The sequence below is a fragment of the Peromyscus eremicus genome, chromosome 20, assembly GCF_949786415.1.
Source record: "Peromyscus eremicus chromosome 20, PerEre_H2_v1, whole genome shotgun sequence".
In the NCBI taxonomy this organism is placed as follows: domain Eukaryota; kingdom Metazoa; phylum Chordata; class Mammalia; order Rodentia; family Cricetidae; genus Peromyscus; species Peromyscus eremicus.
Genome location: NC_081436.1, coordinates 55,224,397 through 55,245,012, shown reverse-complemented (window position 1 = coordinate 55,245,012; position 20,616 = coordinate 55,224,397). Strand labels below are relative to the sequence as shown.

Genomic DNA, 20,616 nt, shown 5'->3' with positions numbered 1-20,616 from the left:
TGAAGAATAATATTTAATATTTCTTCTAGAAAACAGAAAAATACTGGCATAGGGATTTAATATTAATTTGCATAATTTGCAATAGGCCCCTTTGGCTGCTTCTAACCAATCAGTTAAGTCACCTAGTGCTGACTCGAGTCTGTGTATATGTACTTCTCTCCCAGTTCACTATAATAACATGTTAGAGACAGCCAAAACCCCACCTACCACAGAAGTGATCTGAATTCATTATTTTATCACATTATATCTCAGGGCCACTGCATCTGTCAACTGTTTACATCAGACTCCCTAGAGGTAGACTAAGAAGTGGAATTTTTTGGAAAGTGATTTGTTCAAAGTATGCTTTCAGGAAAAAGGACATTGAAAGGAAGGTTAAGAGGAAGGAACTCAGCAAGTATATGGGTTCCCTGGGGTCCAGTTTCCACCTGATCATTCAGAGAGCGGTGGCAGACAAACTTCACCCCATATTTTTCCTGGCAGTCTTTCTTAACTCCTTTTGGTCAGGCCTGGCTATGCGTGCATAAGCAGTTGATGAGGAGTGTCAATTCTTAAGGCAAGGACACCATAAGTGATCAAGAGAAATTCTATGGAAATGATAAAGCTGTTACTGCTTTGCAGGTAACACTTAAAGGAAGAGCTAAAGTTGAGCGCATTGGCTTAATAAAGATCTAGGCGAGGTACAAACAGTATCTATCACTGCATCTTATTTCTACATATTTATGTTATTATTCATGCACAGAATTTCTTAAGATAAAATATATTTAATAAATATAATAGAAAAACTTATTTAAGAATTTTTAAACGACCTTTACGTTATTGAATTTTAAGTATGATTAAAAAAATTAAGTCTTTTATTCAATCCAGCCTGAGGTACATAATATAAACAGAGAGGCCAAAATAAAAACAATGGATCAAATAATTCTTGCTGCATAACAAATCACCCTAAAAACTTGAAGAGTTTTAAACAATTTTTAGCACACAATCAGTGGATTTACTATTTAGACTTTGTTTAGTCAAGTAATTCTTTAGGTATTGTCCCCTGGGCATTTTCACTGAGTGTCCCCTGGTTTATAGGTTGAATTTAGGCTGGCTGGTTAGATAGAAATAGCCTTACTTCTTTCTATAGAATTTGATGCTTGTTGGCTATTGCTGGCCACTAGCTATGGTGATGGGAATGATAGAGATAGAGCCACGTGTGTCCTAGGCTTACTTACACATTGAAAGTTATAGAATTCCAAGAAGCATCAAGACTACTATGCCTAATATGAAAGCATCATCCGAATGTCTTCTTATGCCACAGTTAATATTGTCCTATTATTTAAACCAAGTGTCATAACCAAATCTAGGGAAAATGTGGGAGAGAATTACCCAGTAATTCAGATATTGTTGCAGTCATTTATCATAAATAGTGGGAGGTGCCTTTGCCATACCAACCCAGAATTCCATGTTCCAGGCAGTGACAAAAAACATATTGGGTGAAATGATTCTGGTCTTAACTATTTCTCCAAAGAAGGCTAATCACTTTTGTATTATTTATGTTTTAGGTTCAACATTTGTTGGATTTAAGGATGTTTGTTCAGGAGAAACTAATGTGATATTCATTACTAATCCTCTAAACGAAGATCTACAGCATCCAATTCATGTAAAGAATGTACAACTGGTTGATACTATTGAACAATCTAAAGTATTTATACATAGACCTGACATAAGGTATCATTATGAAAACTCATCATATTCTTTATTAACGTTCTGTTCTCTATCCCCTATTAAATATCTGAAAGGATTACTATATTAAAATAACTACTACTATCTAGAAACCAGTAGTATTCACAGATATTCAGACTTTAATAATATAAATTTAAGCATCCTCAGTTGTTTCAAAAACTGAGCTTTACTGTATGTATTCTCACTCTATTTTCCATGCACCATTAATAACATCATCATTAAATGCAAAGCATGGAGATACAGGCTTCATCTGCTTTCCACATTAATGTTTTTCCATCAATCATCATTAAGGGATAAGAGATATCTCTGTATCACTTCATTTTATTATGTTTTATAACCTGTTGTTTTCCAAATATCCTACACAGGCACTCCAAAAATGTGCTCAGGAACAACACATTATAATTACATAATTACGTAGAAACTTAGACCTGCGACCGTTTCTGATCAGTTAATGTCAAGACATTTCCAAAAAAATGATTCCATGGATTTGAGGTCATAGAAGAATCTAGTCAACTCATGATATTTTTATAGGACTTCTAAAACAGGAATTTAGGTGTAAGATGATATCAGAGAAAAGAAATATTCTGTCAAAACTATTTGACCAGTTTACAGAGACTAAAAGGAGCATTGCTCTATAACTTAATGGGTATTTCCCCCAGAAAAACCCAGTATTCCACAAATAGCTCGACTTCATATGATTTGATTTTGATAACAGCCCAACATTTACTTGTTTAATCAATTTTGAACTGTGATAGTTTTATTTAACAGAGCTACTTCCTACTAAACAATTTATATCTGCTATTTAGTGGTCATTGAATTCTTCAGATTTCAGGTATAATTTTAATGTCTAGGTCATGGAGACTGTATTTCTTCTAATTTTATTTGCAGTAAATATTGTTAGTAATCTTCCAGATCTTCCTTGCCAAGCAGTGCACTCAGCCTTTAAAAGCTCTAAATGTTGGTCAATAACAGCTATGGGTGCCTTTTCACATTTGCTATTATAGAAATTCCTGCATTACAAATAGTTATTATCACCCTTGCAACCCAGGGAATTCATTGACTGATTCTGGAGAATAAGGCTGCCCCACCCTCACTCAATGCAGTTCACTTTCCAAAACCTGTCATAAAATCAGAATGATGCTTGTCTGAAGACCACAGTCAGGCATGCTCTGTGTTGCTTCTCTCCCTTGGTTTTGAGAGGTACCCTTCAACAACTCACAAAAATCTACCTTTGAGGCTCTTGGGAACTTGAATGAAGACAGCACACACAGCTACCCATTTTGAGGGCCCCTGAGCACTTTACTTACAGATTTGCCTACAAAAGCACCCTACACATACTTGAATATAAAAAACACGTGAACTACTAAAATATTTATTGAAATTCTCCCAAGCATATGTATTATAGCAAGAGATAACTGATAGTATTTCTCTTATGACAAAATAATCTGAGAGGCATACTTTACTGTATACGTCATAGCAATTCTAAGTACACAGTATATGATTTGAATGGGTGATATATTGCATATTCAGCAGCCTTTCATTATTATATCTGAGGACAATCAATTAACACTGCAAGTAACAGAAGATGAAGCCAATATACCATTTTAGGTTGAACCGTGGAGACATTTACAATATAGTTACTTAAAGAGTCGGGAGGTGGTGGCGCATGCCTTTAATCTCAGCACTCAGGAGGCAGAGCCAGGCGGATCTCTGTGAGTTCGAGGCCAGCCTGGTCTACAGAGCAAGATCCATGACAGGCACCAAAACTACATGGAGAAACCCTGTCTCAAAAAAAAAATGGTTACCAGGATATAACAGAAGGATCACAATCCAAGTTTATCTGTATATGCATAGACAAGAGTCTTTAAGATTATATAGCAGCTTTGAGCCTAAGATACCAGGTAGGAAAGTGAAAAAGACAACTCTTATTAATTATTTATATTATTTTGTAGTAAGTATTTATCATTTGTAGAGATAAGAAGGGCGAGAAAATTAACAAAGACTACTTGGCCAACATAGAGATTTCCATCCTGTTACAACAGACTAAATGTCCATCTGCTGTATGGAGAAATGTTAGTGTATTGTGAACCACACACAAAAATCAAATCTGTGATTATACAAAATATAGAATACCAACATATAGTTCTAAGTATATCTCCAAGATGTGCAACTTGTCATTTTGAAAGACTAATAAACAACAAATAAACACCATGAAAGAAATCACTCTTTGTTGCAATGCTAATTGCATAGGCTACTTTGTTCCACTAGGAATATGACTCAATCAGCAACCTCAGTCATTCATTTTACCTTTTCTCCCCAGTAAAGTGAACCCATCTGATTGTGTGGACATGGTTTGTGATGCCAAAAGAAAATCCTTCCTTAGAGACATGGATGGTTCCTTTCTGGGGAATTCTGGGTCAGTGATCCCTCAAGCAGAGTATGAGTGGGATGGAAACAGCCGACTAGGAATTGGAGATTATCGAATCCCTAAGGCAATGCTCACATTCTTGAATGGAAGTAGAATTCCTGTCACCGAGAAAGCACCTTATAAAGGTTTGTTGTTCTAATAATATAATAATAATTCTATTATTAAACCTCAAGTTAATGGAACAAAGTTCATTTTTTCTCAAGAATTGGATGATGAACCAATAGCTTGCTGGCTCCACTTATTGATCCTATATACAAGATAAAAACAACAGAAAGAAATTTTGCAGAGATTTCCTATCATTTCTAAAATACTAATACACATGTTTCTAGGGATTATTAGAGACACAACCTGTAAATACATCCCAGCATGGCAGAGCTATCAGTGTTCTGGACTGGAATATGCAATGATGGTTATAGAAAGCCTAGATTCTGACACAGAAACACGAAGACTTTCCCCAGTGGCCATCATGAGCAATGGTTATGTTGACCTCATTAATGGTAAGTGTTCAGTGTAAGTGAACCTGAGTTAGTAAAAGCATTTCATTAATGCAGAGACCTACCTGAATAATTATTTACATATAAAATTAACAAGCATAAAGGCTTCTTTACCTTCCATATTTAAGAAATATCTATGTGCAAGAGTGAGATATAACTTAGCAGTTCTCCATCCAAGAAAGCCAGGACATTTATTTCATATTGAGTACTTGAAGGAAGAGGAAGAAGGGGAGATGAAGAGGAAAAGAGCCAAAGCAAAGGAAAAGGAAGAGAAAAGTTATTCCTGTAAAGACTCTCACACCTTTATTGATAAGGATATATAAATATTTTGAGGAAAAAGATTGGCCTGAACATCTTCAAAAATACACCTTGCCTTATAAAAATTAAAAGCAAGCTTGATAATGTGTTATTCAGAATATTTAAGAAGGGTATTGCGGGCCTCTCATCTTCATTCTATGAATTTTTGAATGTATTTTGTGGCTAATAGAGGTTGTTTATATAAACACATAGCTTATCCCTTTGGCTTTTGAGAAGAATTCCTCAGGTTCTGAGTCTAGGCTCTTCCCATTCTGGTCCTAGATAGCTGGATACAAATAGAAAGAAATGGTTTCCATAGAGATTCAGATCGACTTTGGAGACCAGGAGGTTTTCAATTAATAAGATGAACTTCTAAAAGTTACCAAAAGCACGGGACAGGGATTCATGTGTATCCCCAAAGAGCACTGGGCTCAAATGCTAGTCTCTCAGCAAGCTTAGCACGGAAGAGGCACTGAGCAAGGACCACACAAATTTCCATGCTCTCGCTGTGCAGACGTGGCGTCAAAAACAGTCTAGGAGTCAACTAAATGGCCATTATTTCACAGAATCTGCTTTTAAAAGCCTGTGAAAGAAACAGAAGACATTGAATGAGAGAAAGTTGGAAGTTCCTTGATTTCTGGCTTTCCTCACTTAGCTCCTGTAGCAAGCAATCAATGTAAAAGACTGCTTTTTGGGTTCTCAAAGCAGAGGATATGGGAATAATCAGAGAAGTCAGTGAATAATGGTGAAGTGGAAAAGAAGTTTTCAAATTGCCTTATTGTTGATTTCTTTTTATTTTATTATTAAGAAAATTTCTATTCATTTCACATACCAACCATAGATTCCACTCTCCTCCCTCCTGCCGCCCGTCAGCCTTTGCCCCCCCCCCCAACCCACCTATCATTCCTACCTCCTCCAAGGCAAGGTCTCCCATGGGGAGTCAGCAGAGCCTAGTACATTCAGTTGAGGCAGGCCCAAGCCCCTCCCCCTGCACCAAGACTGCACAAGGTGTCCCACCATAGGCACTGGGCTCCAAAAAAGCCTGCTCATGCACCAGGAACAGATCCCAATCCCACTGCCTGGGGGCGCCCTAAACAGTTCAAGCTAAACAACTGTCTCACCTATCCAGAGAGGCTAGTCCAGTCCCATGGGGGCTGCACAGCTATTGGTCCACAGTTCATGCATCTCTGTACATTTTCCCATCATGATTTTGATGCCCCTTGCTCATAGAATCCCTCCTCTCTCTCATCAATTGGACTCCTAGAGCTCAGCCTGGCACCCAGCCATGGATCTCTGCATCTGCTTCCATCAGTTACTGGATGAGGCTCTATGATGAGAGTTAAGGTATTCACTAATCTGATTACTGGAGTAGGCCAGTTCAGGCATCCTCTCGACTATTGCTAGTAGTCTAAGATGGGGGTCATCCTTGTAGATTCCTGGGAACTTTCCTAGCACCCTGTTTCTTCCTATTCCCATGATGTCTTCATTTATCATGGTATCTCTTTCTTTGTTCTTCCATTCTGTCCATGTTCAAGCTCAAACCTCCCATTCCCTTGTATTCTCATTCCCCATCCCTTGCCTTCCATTACCCACCCTCACCCCTAGTTTGCTCATGCAGATCTCATCTATTTCTCCTTCGCTGGGTGATCTATGCATCCCTCTTAGGGTCCTCCTTGTTAGCTAGATTCTTTAGAGCTGTAGGTTGTAGTCTGGTTACCCTTTGCTTTACATCTAGTATCCACTTATGAGTGAGTATGTAGCTGAAATTTTCTTGTGTCCTGCCTAGTCCGCAGCTTTTCTCAGTTCTGCCTTCACATCTTGCTTCCTCTGTGTCTGGCTGGCGACTCCTGACTCAGCCTTCCTGTTCCCAGAATTCTCTCTCTTTGTCCCACCTATACTTCCTGCTTGGCTACTGGCCAATCAGCACTTTGTTTATTAACCAATCAGAGCAACACATTCACAGCATACAGAGTGATATCCACAGCATGAGTACATACCGTGTTTGTCCTTCTGAGTCTGAGTGCCTCACTCAGGATGATATTTTCTAGTTCTATCCATTTGCCTGCAAATTTCATGATATCATTGTTTTTTACTGCTGAGTACTACTCCATTGTGTGTATGTGCCACAATAATGTTGCTGTGAACATAGGTGAGCACGTGTCCTTGTGGTATGATTGAGCATTCCTTGGGTATATGCCCAAGACTGGTTTATAGTGGATCTTGACGAAGTTTGATTCCTAATTTTCTGAGAAACTGCTATACTGATTTCCAAACTGGCTGTACAAGTCTGCTTTCCCACCAACAGTGGAAGTGTTCCCCTTGTTTCACATCATCTCCAACATAAGCTGTCTTCAGTGTTTTTGATCATAGCCATTCTGACAGTTGTTAAGATAGTATCTCAGAATCGTTTTGATTTGCATTTCCTTGATGACTAAGGATGTTGAGCAATTCCTTAAAAGTCTTTCAGCCATTTGAGATTCTTCTGTTGAGAATTCTGTTTAGCTCTGTAGCCCATTTTTTAATTGGATTGTTTGGTACTCTGATGTCTAGTTTCTTGAATTCTTCATATATTTTAGAGACCAACCCTCTATCAGATGTGGGGATGGTGAAGATGTTTTCCCATTCTGTAGGCTGCCATTTTGCCCTTTGTCCTACAAAAGCTTCTCAGTTTCAAGAGGTCCCATTTATTAATTGTTGCTCTCAGTGTTTGTGCTACTGGTGTTATATTTAGGAAGTGATCTTCTGTGCCAATGTGTTCAAGACTACTTCTATTTTCTCTTCTATCAGGTTCAGTGTAACTGAATTTATATTGAGGTCTTTGATCCACTTGGACTTGAGTTTTGTGCATGGCGACAGATATGGATCTATTTGCAATCTTCTACATGTTGATATCCAATTATACCAGCACCATTTGTTGAAGATGCTTTCTTTTTTCCATGGTACAGTTTTGGCTTCTTTGTCAAAAATCAGGTGTTCATAGGTGTGTGGGTTAATGTCACGGTCTTCAATTTGATTCTATTGATCCACATGTCAGTTTTTATGCCAGTACCAATCTGTTTTTATTACTATAGCTCTATAGTAGAGCTTGAGGTCAGGGATGGTGATGCCTCCAGAGGTTGCTTTTATAGTACAGGCTTCTTTTAGCTATCCTGGGTTTTTTGTTTTTCCATATGAAGTTAAGTATTGTTCTTTCCAGGTCTGTGAAGAGTTGTATTGGGATTTGAATGGGGATTGAATTGAATCTGTAGATTGCTTTTGGTAAGATTGCCATTTTTACTATGTTAATCCTACCTATCCATGAGCATGGGAGATCTTTCCATTTTCTGATATCTTCTTCAATTTCTTTCTTCAGAGATTTAAAGTACATATCATACAGGTCTTTCACTTGCTTAGTTAGCATTATCCCAAGGTATTTTATATTATTTGTGGCTATTGTAATGGGTGATGTTTCTCTGATTTCTTTCTCAGCCCATTATCATATGTGTATAGGAGGGCTTCCTATATTTTTTGAGTTAATCTTGTATCCTGCCACATTACTGAAGGAGTTTATCCACTATAGTTGTTCCCTGGTAGAATTTTTGGTATCACTTATGTATACTATCATATTGTCTGCAAATAGTGAAAGTTTGACTTCTTCCTTTCCAATTTGTATCCCCTTAATCTCCTTTTGTTGTTTTATTGCTCTAGCTAGAACTTCAAGTAATATATTGAATGGATATGGGGAGACTGGACAGCCTTGTCTTGTTCCTGATTTTAGTGGGATCGCTTCAAGTTTCTCTCCATTTAATTTGATGTTGGCTATTGGCTTGCTGTAAATTGCCTTTATTATGTTTAGGTATGTTCCTTGTATTCCTAATCTCGCTAGAATCTTTATCATAAAGGGGTGTTGGATTTTGTCAAAGGTTTTTTTCAGCATCTAATGAAATGATCATGTGGTTTTTTTCCTTCAGTTTGTTTGTATGGTGTATTACATTGACAGATTTTCATATGTTGAACCATCCTTGCATCCCTGGGATAAAGCCTACTTGGTCATGGTGGATAATTTTTTGATGTGTTCTTAGATTTGATTTGCCAATATTTTATTGAGTATTTTTGCATCAATGTTCATGAGGGAGATTGGTCTGTAATTCTCTTTCTTTGCTACATCTTTGTGTGGTTTGGGTGTCAGGGTGTGCTTCTTGTATGCAGCAGAAGGATGGATCCTGTTTTTGTATCCATTCAGTTAGCCTGTGTCTTCTTTTAGTTGAATTGAGTCCATTAATATTAATGGATATTAATGACCAGTGATTGTTAATTCCTGTTAATTTTTTTTGATAGTAGTATTATATGTTTCCTTTCTTTGATATTTGTTGGTGTGGGGTTATCAATTCCCTGTGTTTTCATGGGTGTATCTAACTTCTTTAGGTTGGGTTTTTCCTTCTAGTGCTTTCTGTAGCGCTGGATTTGTGGATAGTTATTGTTTAAATCTGGTTTTATCATGGGATATTTTGTTTACTCCATCTATGGCGATTGAGAGTTTTCCTGGGTATAATAGTCTGGGTTGGCATCCTTGGTCTCTTCATGTTTGCATAACATTTGTCCAGGACCTTCTGGCTTTCAGAGTCTCCATTGAGAAGTCAGGTGTTATTCTGATGGGTCTGTCTTTGTATGTTACTTGGGCTTTTTCCTTTCCAGCTCTTAATATTTTTTTTCTTTATTCTGTATATTTAGTGGATTGATTATTATGTGGCAAGGGGACTTCTTTTTTGGGGTCCAGTCTATTTGGTGTTCTGTAAGCTTCTTTTATCTTCATAGGCATGTCCTTCTTTGGGTTGGGAAAGTTTTCTTCTATGATTTTTGTTGAATATATTTTCTGTGCCTTTGAGTTGGTGTTCTTCTCCTTCTTTTATCCCTGTTATTCTTAGGTTTTTGTCTTTTCAAGGTGTCCCAAATTTCCTGAATGTTTTGTATTATGACTTTGTTGGCTTTAGTGTTTCCTTTGACTGATGAATCTATTTCCTCTATTTTATCTTCAATGCCAGAGATTCTCTCTTCCATCTCTTGCGTTCTGTTGGTTATACTTGCATCTGTAGGTCCTGTTCACTTACTCAGATTTTCCATTTCCAGCGTTCCCTCAATTTGTGTCTTCTTTATTGCCTCTATTTCAGTTTTCACCTGTTTAATTGCTTTTTCTTAGCTTTCTTTAAGGAATTCATTAATTTCTTCCAATTTTTTGTTTCTCTTTCCTTCAATTTCTTTAAGGGAATTTTTCATTTCCTCTTTAAAGGCCTCTGTCATCTTCTTAAAGTAATTTTTAAGGTCAATTTCTTCTGCTTCTTCTGCATTGGGATGTTTGAGTCTGGCTGATGTTGAACCACTAGGTTCTCATGGTGCCATATTGGCATTTATGTTGTTGACTGTATTTTTGCACTGGTGTCTACACATCTCTTCCTCCACTCAGTGCAAGCAATGTCTGTTTCTGAGGGAGCCTCTCTTGGTTCAATTGATACTCTTGGTCCAATGGGAGCTCTTGGTCCAATTGTTGCTGATGGACTCTGTGTCTCAGGGAGAAGCTCTTAGTCCAACTGGCAATTGGTGCTGATGGACTCTGTCTCAGGGAGCAACTGCAGTCTTGGAGGGTGGGTGAGTTTGGGAGGTGTGGGGCTTGTAGATTACAGGGTCTGGTGGGGGATGGTGGTAGTCCGACCTACCTGCAGGAGATCTGCCTGCTAGCCTGAAACTGGGACTGCAATGGGTGGTGGTGTGGGGGCACAATGTTGTGCCCCTAGGCCCAAAGACTAGAGGCTGGGGTGTTCAGCTATAAGAACAAAGACTCATCTGTTAGTCCAGTTGGTGCTGGTGGGCTTTGTCTCAGGGAGTAGCTACAGTCTTGGAGAGTGTCAAATTGTCCTATTTTTGTAATGGAGAGATATCATTATATTTACTTTTATATTTACGTCTTCTGACAGGAAGGATAAGTTTTCCACTTAATGTAATGATACATCATTTCTTTTATAAATGAATTTAAATTGGACAGTATTGATTAATTAAAAAAGTCTACTGTAGGTGATACTAGTGTGGAAAAAAAACATGAAAGTTTTATGAAAATTATGTTGGCTTGGTGAAAAATACAGTAAAAATTACTGAATATCACTAGAGTTTCCTTTCAAATCTTAATGTGAATTTTTATGTCTTTTTAATATATGTCTTTTTACTTTAAATTTTTTATTTTATATACATTTTTGTAGTTTTCTTTTTAAAGCCCACAAAGAAGATATATTTAAAGTAGGATTTATATTTGTGTGCTAAGTGATAAGGTTACATTCTCCTTGAAATTTAGAAGTTCATATTGATTTAAAATTTGATTGAAATTCAGTTATAAATATTAATGAGGTTTCTAAGTGAGCCAGAAAATTCATTGTACTTAATGAAGAAATCCATCAGGAGATTTTATCATTCATGTCTCATGTTGTTTTTATTGAAATAAAACAGAGAAGTTTGCTGTGAAAGCCATGATGTACTCATTCTGAAAATGTCTACACTCTAGGAGAAAATCATCTGCTGTGTCTTAGCTTTTCAGAGGATCTACTTGATGATAGAGTGGACTAAGATGATTTTAGTTCATTAATCATGTTTACTCTTCAGTGGTGCCAATGCTACTGACAAAAATTTACTAAGTTACTACTACTATTAGAAAACAATAAAGACTTGATCCAAACAAACTTGTTAGCTGGCTCTTACAGGGCAAGACAGATAAACATCTCGCTACAGAGTGAGTTCAAGGCTAAACTGGACAACTTAGTGAAATTCTGCCTCAAAATAAAACATATAAAGGGTTAAGGAAACAGTTCAGAGGGAAGATTCCTGACTAACATGCATGAGCCCTGAGGCTGAATCCCTACAGCTCCAAATCAAACGTGTTGTGCAATTTATGGATTGACTAATAAACAAATGAGCCAGTGGCCAAAAAACATGAATGAATCTTGTTCAGGAATACAATGTCCATTCTTTGCTGAGAGGCTCCATCTTAGTAAAAGAGGCAGATTATAGCACATTTCCTAGAAAACAACTCCAGAAAGCTTACGAGTCTTAACCATATTACATTAGTGTCACATACAAATCTATCACACAAATCCTGGTTAACACATTGTTATCTCTTTAACCCCTATCAGTATGAAAGTAAGGATAATAGGAGCAAGTTGCTTCTCTGCCTTCCATTTCAAGCCAATGTGTGAGAATCACCTTAGATGTCTGGGTAGACAGCGGACGAATAATGGATTTAAATGCTGAGCTTGTATCTGAACTAAACCCTTGCAATTTACTTTAAGTATGATGATTCTTCATGTTTTGTGGGGGGCGGGGGGAGGACAAGCATTCATGAAATAAGAACATGGAGTTTGATATTGCATGGATTTAGGCCCACAGGACCATGGCTGGTGTGCTGGTTATACATGCCAAAGAAGATTGTCCCTGTTCCATGGCATAGTGGCTCTGAACAAAATGTATGAGGTTTACTTCACTGGGACAAGTCCTCAGAATCTTCGGCTAATGTTGCTTAATGTTGAACATAATAAGGTGAGCCTAGATAAAAATAATGCCTTAAAGGTTGTCATAGTTACACACTGCTAGCAATTAACTCTCATTCCTGCCTTCTCTAATTTTGTCATCCTTCTAGCTCATTTGAAAAGATCCATTGGTGTAGTTTTGAAAATACTATTAATCTGGATAGGTTTTCTCTTTTTGAAAGAATGTGTATGTACCAAATACCTCCTTCCAGCATGCATTGATTCTTGAGCTCCATATATGAAGACTGACATTGATATTTATGATCATGTGACTAGCAAGCAAGCCTGAATTTTTATACCAAAATCATGTATTACTTAAAGTTATGTATTTGTTTTTCTTATTCTTACATTTTCTTGTGTTTGCATATACAGACAAGAAATATAACTTTGAAATTTATTGCAATGTTTTCAGCATATTGTTTTAAATATCTTTGATAGTGTCAAATCTTTGCTGTACATGGAACTCAACTGGGAGCATTAAATTTATTCAAACTTCAGTGGGGAAAATATAATGTTGAACAGTAGTCCCACAGTTCAGATTTTCTTTTCTACATATACAAGACCTCAAAGTCCTAGAGTATTAGGTACAGGAAAACATCTGACCAGATGAAGCAGGGAGCAGGGGGAAAATGGGAGACATCCTTCTTAGGTAATAGCAAGTCCATCCTTTCCATTGCTCAAGACAAAACTTGGACATTATTATTTTAATCTCTCATTCTGTTTCATTCCTTACCCAATCCAACTGTGAATTCTGCTGAGTTTTCAAACACCTGGAGTCAAAAGACCTCTTACCAATTCCCTTGCTACCATTTAGTGAAGCAACATTATCTTGTCCATAGATGTAGGCAATTGTCTGCCACCTCTTCTTTCTGTGTCTACTCTTGCCCTCCAGTGATCTGCTCACCTCAGCCAGAGAGGGAATGTTAGAACTTTCCTCTAGCAAACACAAGATCAGTTCCACTCATCTCTGTGTGACTCAGTTTTCACAATGACCCACAAGACTCTATGGGAATCGCCCTATGTTTCCACTGGTTTTTATGAGTCTTCATACCAAAGTTTTGTGAAATAGTTTTCAACATTACAGATTCAATTTGTGTTTCTATAAACCAGAACACTGTTAAGTTTCTTCCCAGCTCCTGGATTCAAGTCTCTTTTGTACTTCGTTGTCTTTGAAAGGGACCCTTTCTTCAGCTTAGTGTGTGGCTTCTCTAATCATTTCTTTCTTACACTACGTTCTTCTCCTGGGACTTACCACTTAGGGGTTAATTTATCATACCTGCATGAATGGTTAAATACAAGCATATTTTTAATTTTTGTTCAATATTTGCCCTAAGTTCACAAAAACTTGGATTTAGTATCTTATAAAATTTGTGCATAGTTAGAACAAAATTTTAAGAACTAAATTCTAAACGGTCTGTTCTATTGCTCTAGTAAAAACACATAAATGTTTATTTTTAACAGGCAGTTCTAGTAGGAATTTTTTTTTCCACACTTCAGCGTTTGGATGTCTATGTGAACAATTCACTGGTCTGCCCCAAAAATACAGCATGGAATGCCCAAAAGAAACTCTGTGAACTTCATAGGCATCTGAACACAGGTATTTCTTTAGGACAGTACGTGTGTGTGTGTGTGTGTGTGTGTGTGTGTGTGTGTGTGTGTGTGTGTGAATGTGAATATATATATATTCGGTTCCTTGCAAACATTCTTTGAAACATTTCATTATTACATTATTTCCTTAGCTATTGGAGAATAAAGAAGGAAGTAAATTTGTTAGCCCCATTCAACAAAAAGATAAGATGTGATCATTGATAAAGTGCTTTGAAAGATCACTGCTGGTAGAACTCTTTACCTATAGGTGAATGAAGATAAGAGTTTTTGTCATGGACATGCTGAAAACTTCCTGACAAAGTTTTCCTTTGACATGTATGCAATTTAACTATTCTTATGTTCAGAAGAGATTTCTCTCAGAAGTTTTTACTTTCCTTCTGTTTTATTTCTGTTCTATAGAGGTCAATGCCTGAATTATTTCCAGTTATCAGAAGTATTGTCAAGAAAGCTATCATAATATCAACCTTACTAATTAAATATTACATAATAAAATTGATTTAAATGTAATATATGAAAAAGGCTACATTTATCTACATAGTGATATTTATAAACCAAGAATTATCACTGTTCTTTTAGGGCTTTTTATTAAACAGGATTCTAATATTGTTGAGAGTAGATATTGTGTTCTATGAGTATATTTATATCACTTATCTGTGTTGTCCATGATCTTGGCCCACTATTGCAGAAATGTAAACAGCAAAATATAAGCTAGACCTGGAAGTATGAATGAGTGGTCAGTACTCTTTGCCATTTGTAAAACAAGTCTTGTTTTTACTACTTTTAAAATAGCTAAAATTTCCAGAGACATTCTCACATGTCAGACACTCCACTCTAAGTGCTTTATATGTTACTTTATGTTGTGACTTACCATTGTACCTTAGAGTAGTGGTTCTCAACCTTCCCAATGCTGTGACCTTTTAGCACAGTTCCTCATGTTGTGATGACCCCAACCATAAACTTATTTTTGTTGCTACTTCATAACTGTAGCTTTGATACTGTCATGAATCCTAATGTAAATATCTGTGTTTTCTGATGTTCTTTGGTGACCCCTGTAGCCCACATTGGGCGCCATTTGTAGCTAAAGTTTTCCTGGTCCTGCCTGGGCCATGGTCAGGATAAAGCTCTCTCACCCGCCAGTCCCGTAGCCAAGTAAACACACAGAGACTTATATTACTTATAAACTGTATGGCCGTGGCAGGCTTCTTGCTATCTAGTTCTTATATCTCAAATTAACCCATTTCTATTAATCTATAAGTTGCCACGTGGCTCATGGCTTACCGGTACTTTACATCTCTCTTCTGATTGCTACAGCTGGCAGCATCTCCTCACTCAGCCTTTCACTTCCCAGAATTCTCCTCTCTCTTTGTCCTGCCTGGCTACTGGCCAATCAGCACTTTATTAACCAATCAGAGCAACACATTCAGAGCATACAGAACATCCCACAACAGACCCCTGTGAAAAGGATGTTCGAGCCAAGGGATCATGACCTATAGATTAAGAATTACAGCCTTAGACAATAACAAACAGCTGAATAAAGTAAGGTCAGGAGGTGATATCATTTGCCAAAGCTTCAACTTTAGTCTCCTCAGATTACTGTGACAAAATTCAATGACATTAGATAGTAGACAGCACATTATTTCTTTCCTTTTCTTTTTACTGCACCACAAATTATTTATTTATTCATTTTTTTAATCTTTCTTTTTTTGGAGACAGGATTTCTTTATGTAGCTCTGGCTGTCCTGGAATTTGCTCTATGGACCAGGGTAGCCTTGAACTCAGAGATCTGCCTGACTCTGCCTATTGAATGCTGGGATTAAAGGCGTGCAGCCCCACCACCTGGCTCCACGCTGGTATTTTTTTTTCTTTTATCCTCATAGTTCCAGAGGGAGTCTGCTGTCAGATTCTGATGAGGAAATTTTTTCCTGTACTGCAAAGGCTTCTTGCTTTGTTCCCACTCTAATTTTCTAATTCCATAATGAAGTCTTCACTCACAATCTTACATAAGCTTGATTTTCCTCCAAAGAGCTCCACTTACAAATATCATCAAACAGAGAATTAAGGCTTCATTTCAACATAGGGGTTTGGAGAGGATGCAGTCCAGTTCAGAGCAGTCTCAAAGCCAGAACAGACAAGTGAGGACTGGAAAGCATTGCCCAGTTCTTGAACACACGCCTTTGGTGGTTATGCTGCATTACCTCTTTATAACCCAACCTTTTAAATACAAATCATGGTATTTATTTCCAGTTTAGTTTTCATACATGTTTAACTCTTTTATGAAGCAGTATCAAAGTTAGAAAAATAGGAACTATTTCAATCAGCAGAATGTAATGTAGAGACAAAGGGCTGAAAATCAACACTACGGATGCCTTTTAATAGATCAACTAGACTGTGTATATGTGTTGTCAGTTTGTTTTTTCATGTATTGCTGGGGTTTTTTGTTTTGTTTTGTTTTGTTTTTCAGTGCTGATGCTCAAAAATAAGGACTACACATATAATCACTTCTCCAGCCAAACATTAAAATTAAAAAATTGCATTTTTCAGCAGGATTTCTTTAAAGCTTTAGGACATTGAATGCAGAATGCCTGTATACCACAAGCCCCTCTATAGTCTAATGCTCTACTGTCTTTATCTCTATGTCCTTCATTATTGTTATAACATGAAAAAATCAACTAAGCTGCATGGTCCAGACATTGTTAACAAGAATGTGACCTCGTATCCGCTATCCACTCTGTACCACAAAGCATGTTCTCTAGATTCACATGATGACATGCAGTCAGAAGCTACATGATTTGTTCTACCACTGTGGTACAGTTCAGCCTTTGGGGCTTACAAGATTTGTTACTTCTTAATTCTGTTGATCCTCTCTCTCTCTCTCTCTCTTTCTCTCTCTCTCTCTCTCTCTCTCACACACACACACATACACACACACACACACACACACACACACACACATACATACACACACTGGAAATGTACAATGACCTCCATTTCACAATCCCTAGGAGAATTTGTTTTGATTAATCATAGATTTTTACAAGCTTACATGTAATCCCATTTCATTGGCATAAGATTCCTCTGAGATGTTTTAATAGATCCTTCCTTTTTATTACATACCTTCTGTCCTCAATAAAACTAAAAATATTAACTGTAAGTGCTCCTTTAAGAATTGGCATCTAGTACAGAATGAATTAGAAGACCATTAAATTTATACTTTAAATTACCAAATTCCTTCATCCATGGCTTTGAAAGTCAGAATATATAAGTAGTATTCTATAAGTACAGAATTAATTCCTGGGTGTATAATTAGTTTGGCTTCTCATTTATATTGTGACTATAGAGTAATTCTTTTAGAAATAAATTTTATATATAGACTATTAATAGTATTATTTTAATGGAGTATAACTTTGCAAGTTAGTTTAATAAGCATTTGGTTTTTAATATGTTTTTTGTTATGAAAATGGTATCATTGAACTTTTTGGAGTTCAAACAAATATGAAATACTGTGTGTGGCCATTGTGCTAATAGAAATATATTTTGCTATCTTGGCCTTTTTCTTTTATAGAGCAATTCCTTCCTGACTTGGGTTCTGCTATCCCTGGTGAGAACTACTTTGATAGAACCTACCAGATGCTTTACCTTTTGGTTAAAGGTACTACACCCGTGGAAGTCCACACGGCTACAGTCATCTTTGTTTCTTTCCAACTGCCTGCTGTGACCGAAGATGATTTTTTTAGCTCACACAATCTGGTTAGAAATCTTGCCTTGTTCCTAAAAATATCACATGACAAAATCCGTGTCAGCAGGATAACAGGAGCGAGTCTTCGGAAGAAGAGATCCATGGGACGCATAATGGAAGTAGAGATTGGAGCTGCTCCCACTTGGTTCTTTAGCAATTCTAGCACAGGTATGGATATCAGACTTTGAGATAAAGGAATGTCATTGTAAAGTGTAAAGTCATAAATAAACCTACCAGAGCCTGGTTAGCCAGGCCATAGGGAATGCTACTACCTCTATTTCTTGAACCCCAAAGGCCTACAAACCCTTTTACTTCTCTACTCCTATAATAATAACTCATTGAGGAATTATGATGGGGTTGCACAAGAATAAATTAAACAAAAGGATCTGACTTAATAGGAGGTGACTTCATAGAGGAGTGATAAAGAGTGAAATTAGGGCGGGAGGGGGGAGGACAGGGAAATCCATGGCTGATACACAAAATTAAATTAAATTATAAAATAAAAAAATTATAACAGTAAAAAAAAAGTTAAAATAATCAATTAGAAAAGGAAGCTGCCAATGGAACTCTGTTGCTTAGAAGAACATAGAAAGCCTAGGCTTATGTTGTAGCAATGAGTTTTATGATGTTATCTGCCTGGAGTCATAGCTGACTTCCCTTCATCAGCTCTGTACTTCCTTGGATTAATATGGCCAGTGTTCTGGTTTCAGTATGACTTAACCTATAGATTTAACCTAGGAGTTGCAGCAGGCCCAGGTTACACAGGCAGATAGATTATTTACCCCTTTGTAGCAATACCAGATAAACCCTGATAAATATAAGATACAGGTCTGAGAACAGGGAACAGAGGCACAGGAACATAAGGAAAAGCAAGCTTATGGTGTGTTTTCAAAGCACAGTATAGGGTAGGGTCTCAAGTCTCAAGAAAAGCCCTAGGACTTGGCTTGAAATGGATAAATCATGGAAAAACATGGAGGAGTAAAAATAAAGATGTGTACATAGTCATACAGCTAATAGATAACATCAGGTATCCAGGATGTACACATAGTCATATGGCATTCACATAGTGTCAGGCACCCTAGAAAGAGGCAGCGGAAGTACTGAGGGAACCTCTGGGTGGGCAGAGTCCTCAAGGTAGGAGTAAGAAGCTTTCATGTTAAGGTCTTCAGCAGTGAGATGGCCATCAAGAGAAATGGAAAAGCAGCATAGCAGAGGTTGACTCTGCTACTGGCCTGAGAGCCCGTGACTGTAAGGTAGCAGTGGACATGGAATGATGCACCTTGGTACATCTACCCTCGACCATAGAAGCACTCACATTTAAGAGATCTTGGAGAGGACAACTGGAAGGAGTTAGGGGAGAGAGAAGAATATGTAAGACTCCGCCTTTATCCCAGAGTCTGAGTCATGCAAGCAAGGCCTTTCGAACTGAACTGAAAATTCCCTGAGTGGGGGTTCCAATGTGTCATGTAGGCTCATTGACCAATGTTGCTGAGAACACCAAGCTTTCTACTTTATCCTTAATGGTAGAAATTTGGTGATTTGAGTCCTGAAGGCATGACTTAGGATGTGGAAGATGGTGGATCTTTTAAGCTGCAGGATCTTAATAACATCCTGGTTACAGTGGTTTTCTAAAAATCACTGACTACAGTGCTTGGAATAAAGTAGAAAATGGCAAGCCAATTTAAAATCTATTTTAATAACCACTACTTTAGGCTAGGGTTTTGGTAGTAAGGACAAAGAAAGCTGAAAATTAGTGTATGATTAAATATGGATTGGTAGGTAAGTGGAGAAGAAATCAAGAAAAAGTATCAGAATCTATCCAAAGGCATATGGAGGTGTCAATTCATAAAGTGGGAATCCTTGTGGAGGTGGTAGGTTTAAGAGGAAATCCCAGGTCTGCCATGAAAGGAAGAGAGAAGGGAAAGCATGTGCAGACTTGAAAATTGCCAGAAGTCCAAAGAAGGTAACAGGTTGATAGGAACCTGATAACTTTAGCAAGTTATTAATGCACATGCTAATAGTGGGTAGATGCTTATTATACTTAAGTTCTAAAAATATTCTATTCTGAATAAGTAATGTGTGGTTACAGAAAAGGCTGACAATACTTCACTTAACAAAGAATGACATGAGAAAGTTTAGTTTAAATCAGGAGACACATTCTCTCACTGTTCTTTCAGGTGTGTGTGTTCTTCTCTACCTTTGTCTTTTTCTTTCTTAAATTCTATCTTATAACATTCTCTTGAGTTTTTCATTTCCCCCAATTTATTAATATGACTGTCATATTCTTTTCAGGTACTAAAGTGTTAGTAGTCTATAATGTGGCGAGCCACAAGAATATGTTATAGAGATTTAGATGTGTATTGAAGCTATACTTTGACTGGCCAAGGGTCTGTCAAAAGGCAAGCCATTTATCATGAATATTTGGTGTTATCCAGCCTTTAATATTTCAGCTGTCTTCTGTTATGAAATTCTTGCGTGCCCAGGCAGATTGGCAAACAGTTCAGCTCCTCAGACCTGCTAAACTTCTAGGTAACTAATTCCCTGCTGGAGTCAGTACTTGGATAAGGTCAAGTAAGCAAAGACAAGCTGGGGGGGAGACACATAGCTTTGTTTCTTGTGCTAATGAAGTTCAGACCATCCTCTCTCCTTGAGGCCTATTGGCTCTCCAGAGCAATTGACTGAGAACAAAAGAGGTTTTTACATATCAAGGTAGAAGGTAGAGCAACATTCCTGAGGAGGCAGAGAACTGAGTAGCCAGGGGAAGGACAGACAGGCATTTTTCTG

The 20,616-nt window shown here is 37.4% G+C and overlaps 1 protein-coding gene across 1 annotated transcript in view; it reads left to right on the top strand.

Annotated features, from left to right (window-relative positions):
• The window catches only part of Pkhd1l1 (PKHD1 like 1), a 166,857-nt gene that overhangs the window by 127,384 nt on the left and 18,857 nt on the right, over positions 1-20,616 (top strand). The window contains exons 68-73 of the mRNA XM_059247025.1: positions 1,545-1,710; positions 4,046-4,278; positions 4,483-4,650; positions 12,341-12,498; positions 13,950-14,085; positions 17,659-18,000. Of these exons, the coding sequence (XP_059103008.1) occupies positions 1,545-1,710; positions 4,046-4,278; positions 4,483-4,650; positions 12,341-12,498; positions 13,950-14,085; positions 17,659-18,000 (1,203 nt within the window). The remainder of the gene's footprint in view (positions 1-1,544; positions 1,711-4,045; positions 4,279-4,482; positions 4,651-12,340; positions 12,499-13,949; positions 14,086-17,658; positions 18,001-20,616) is intronic.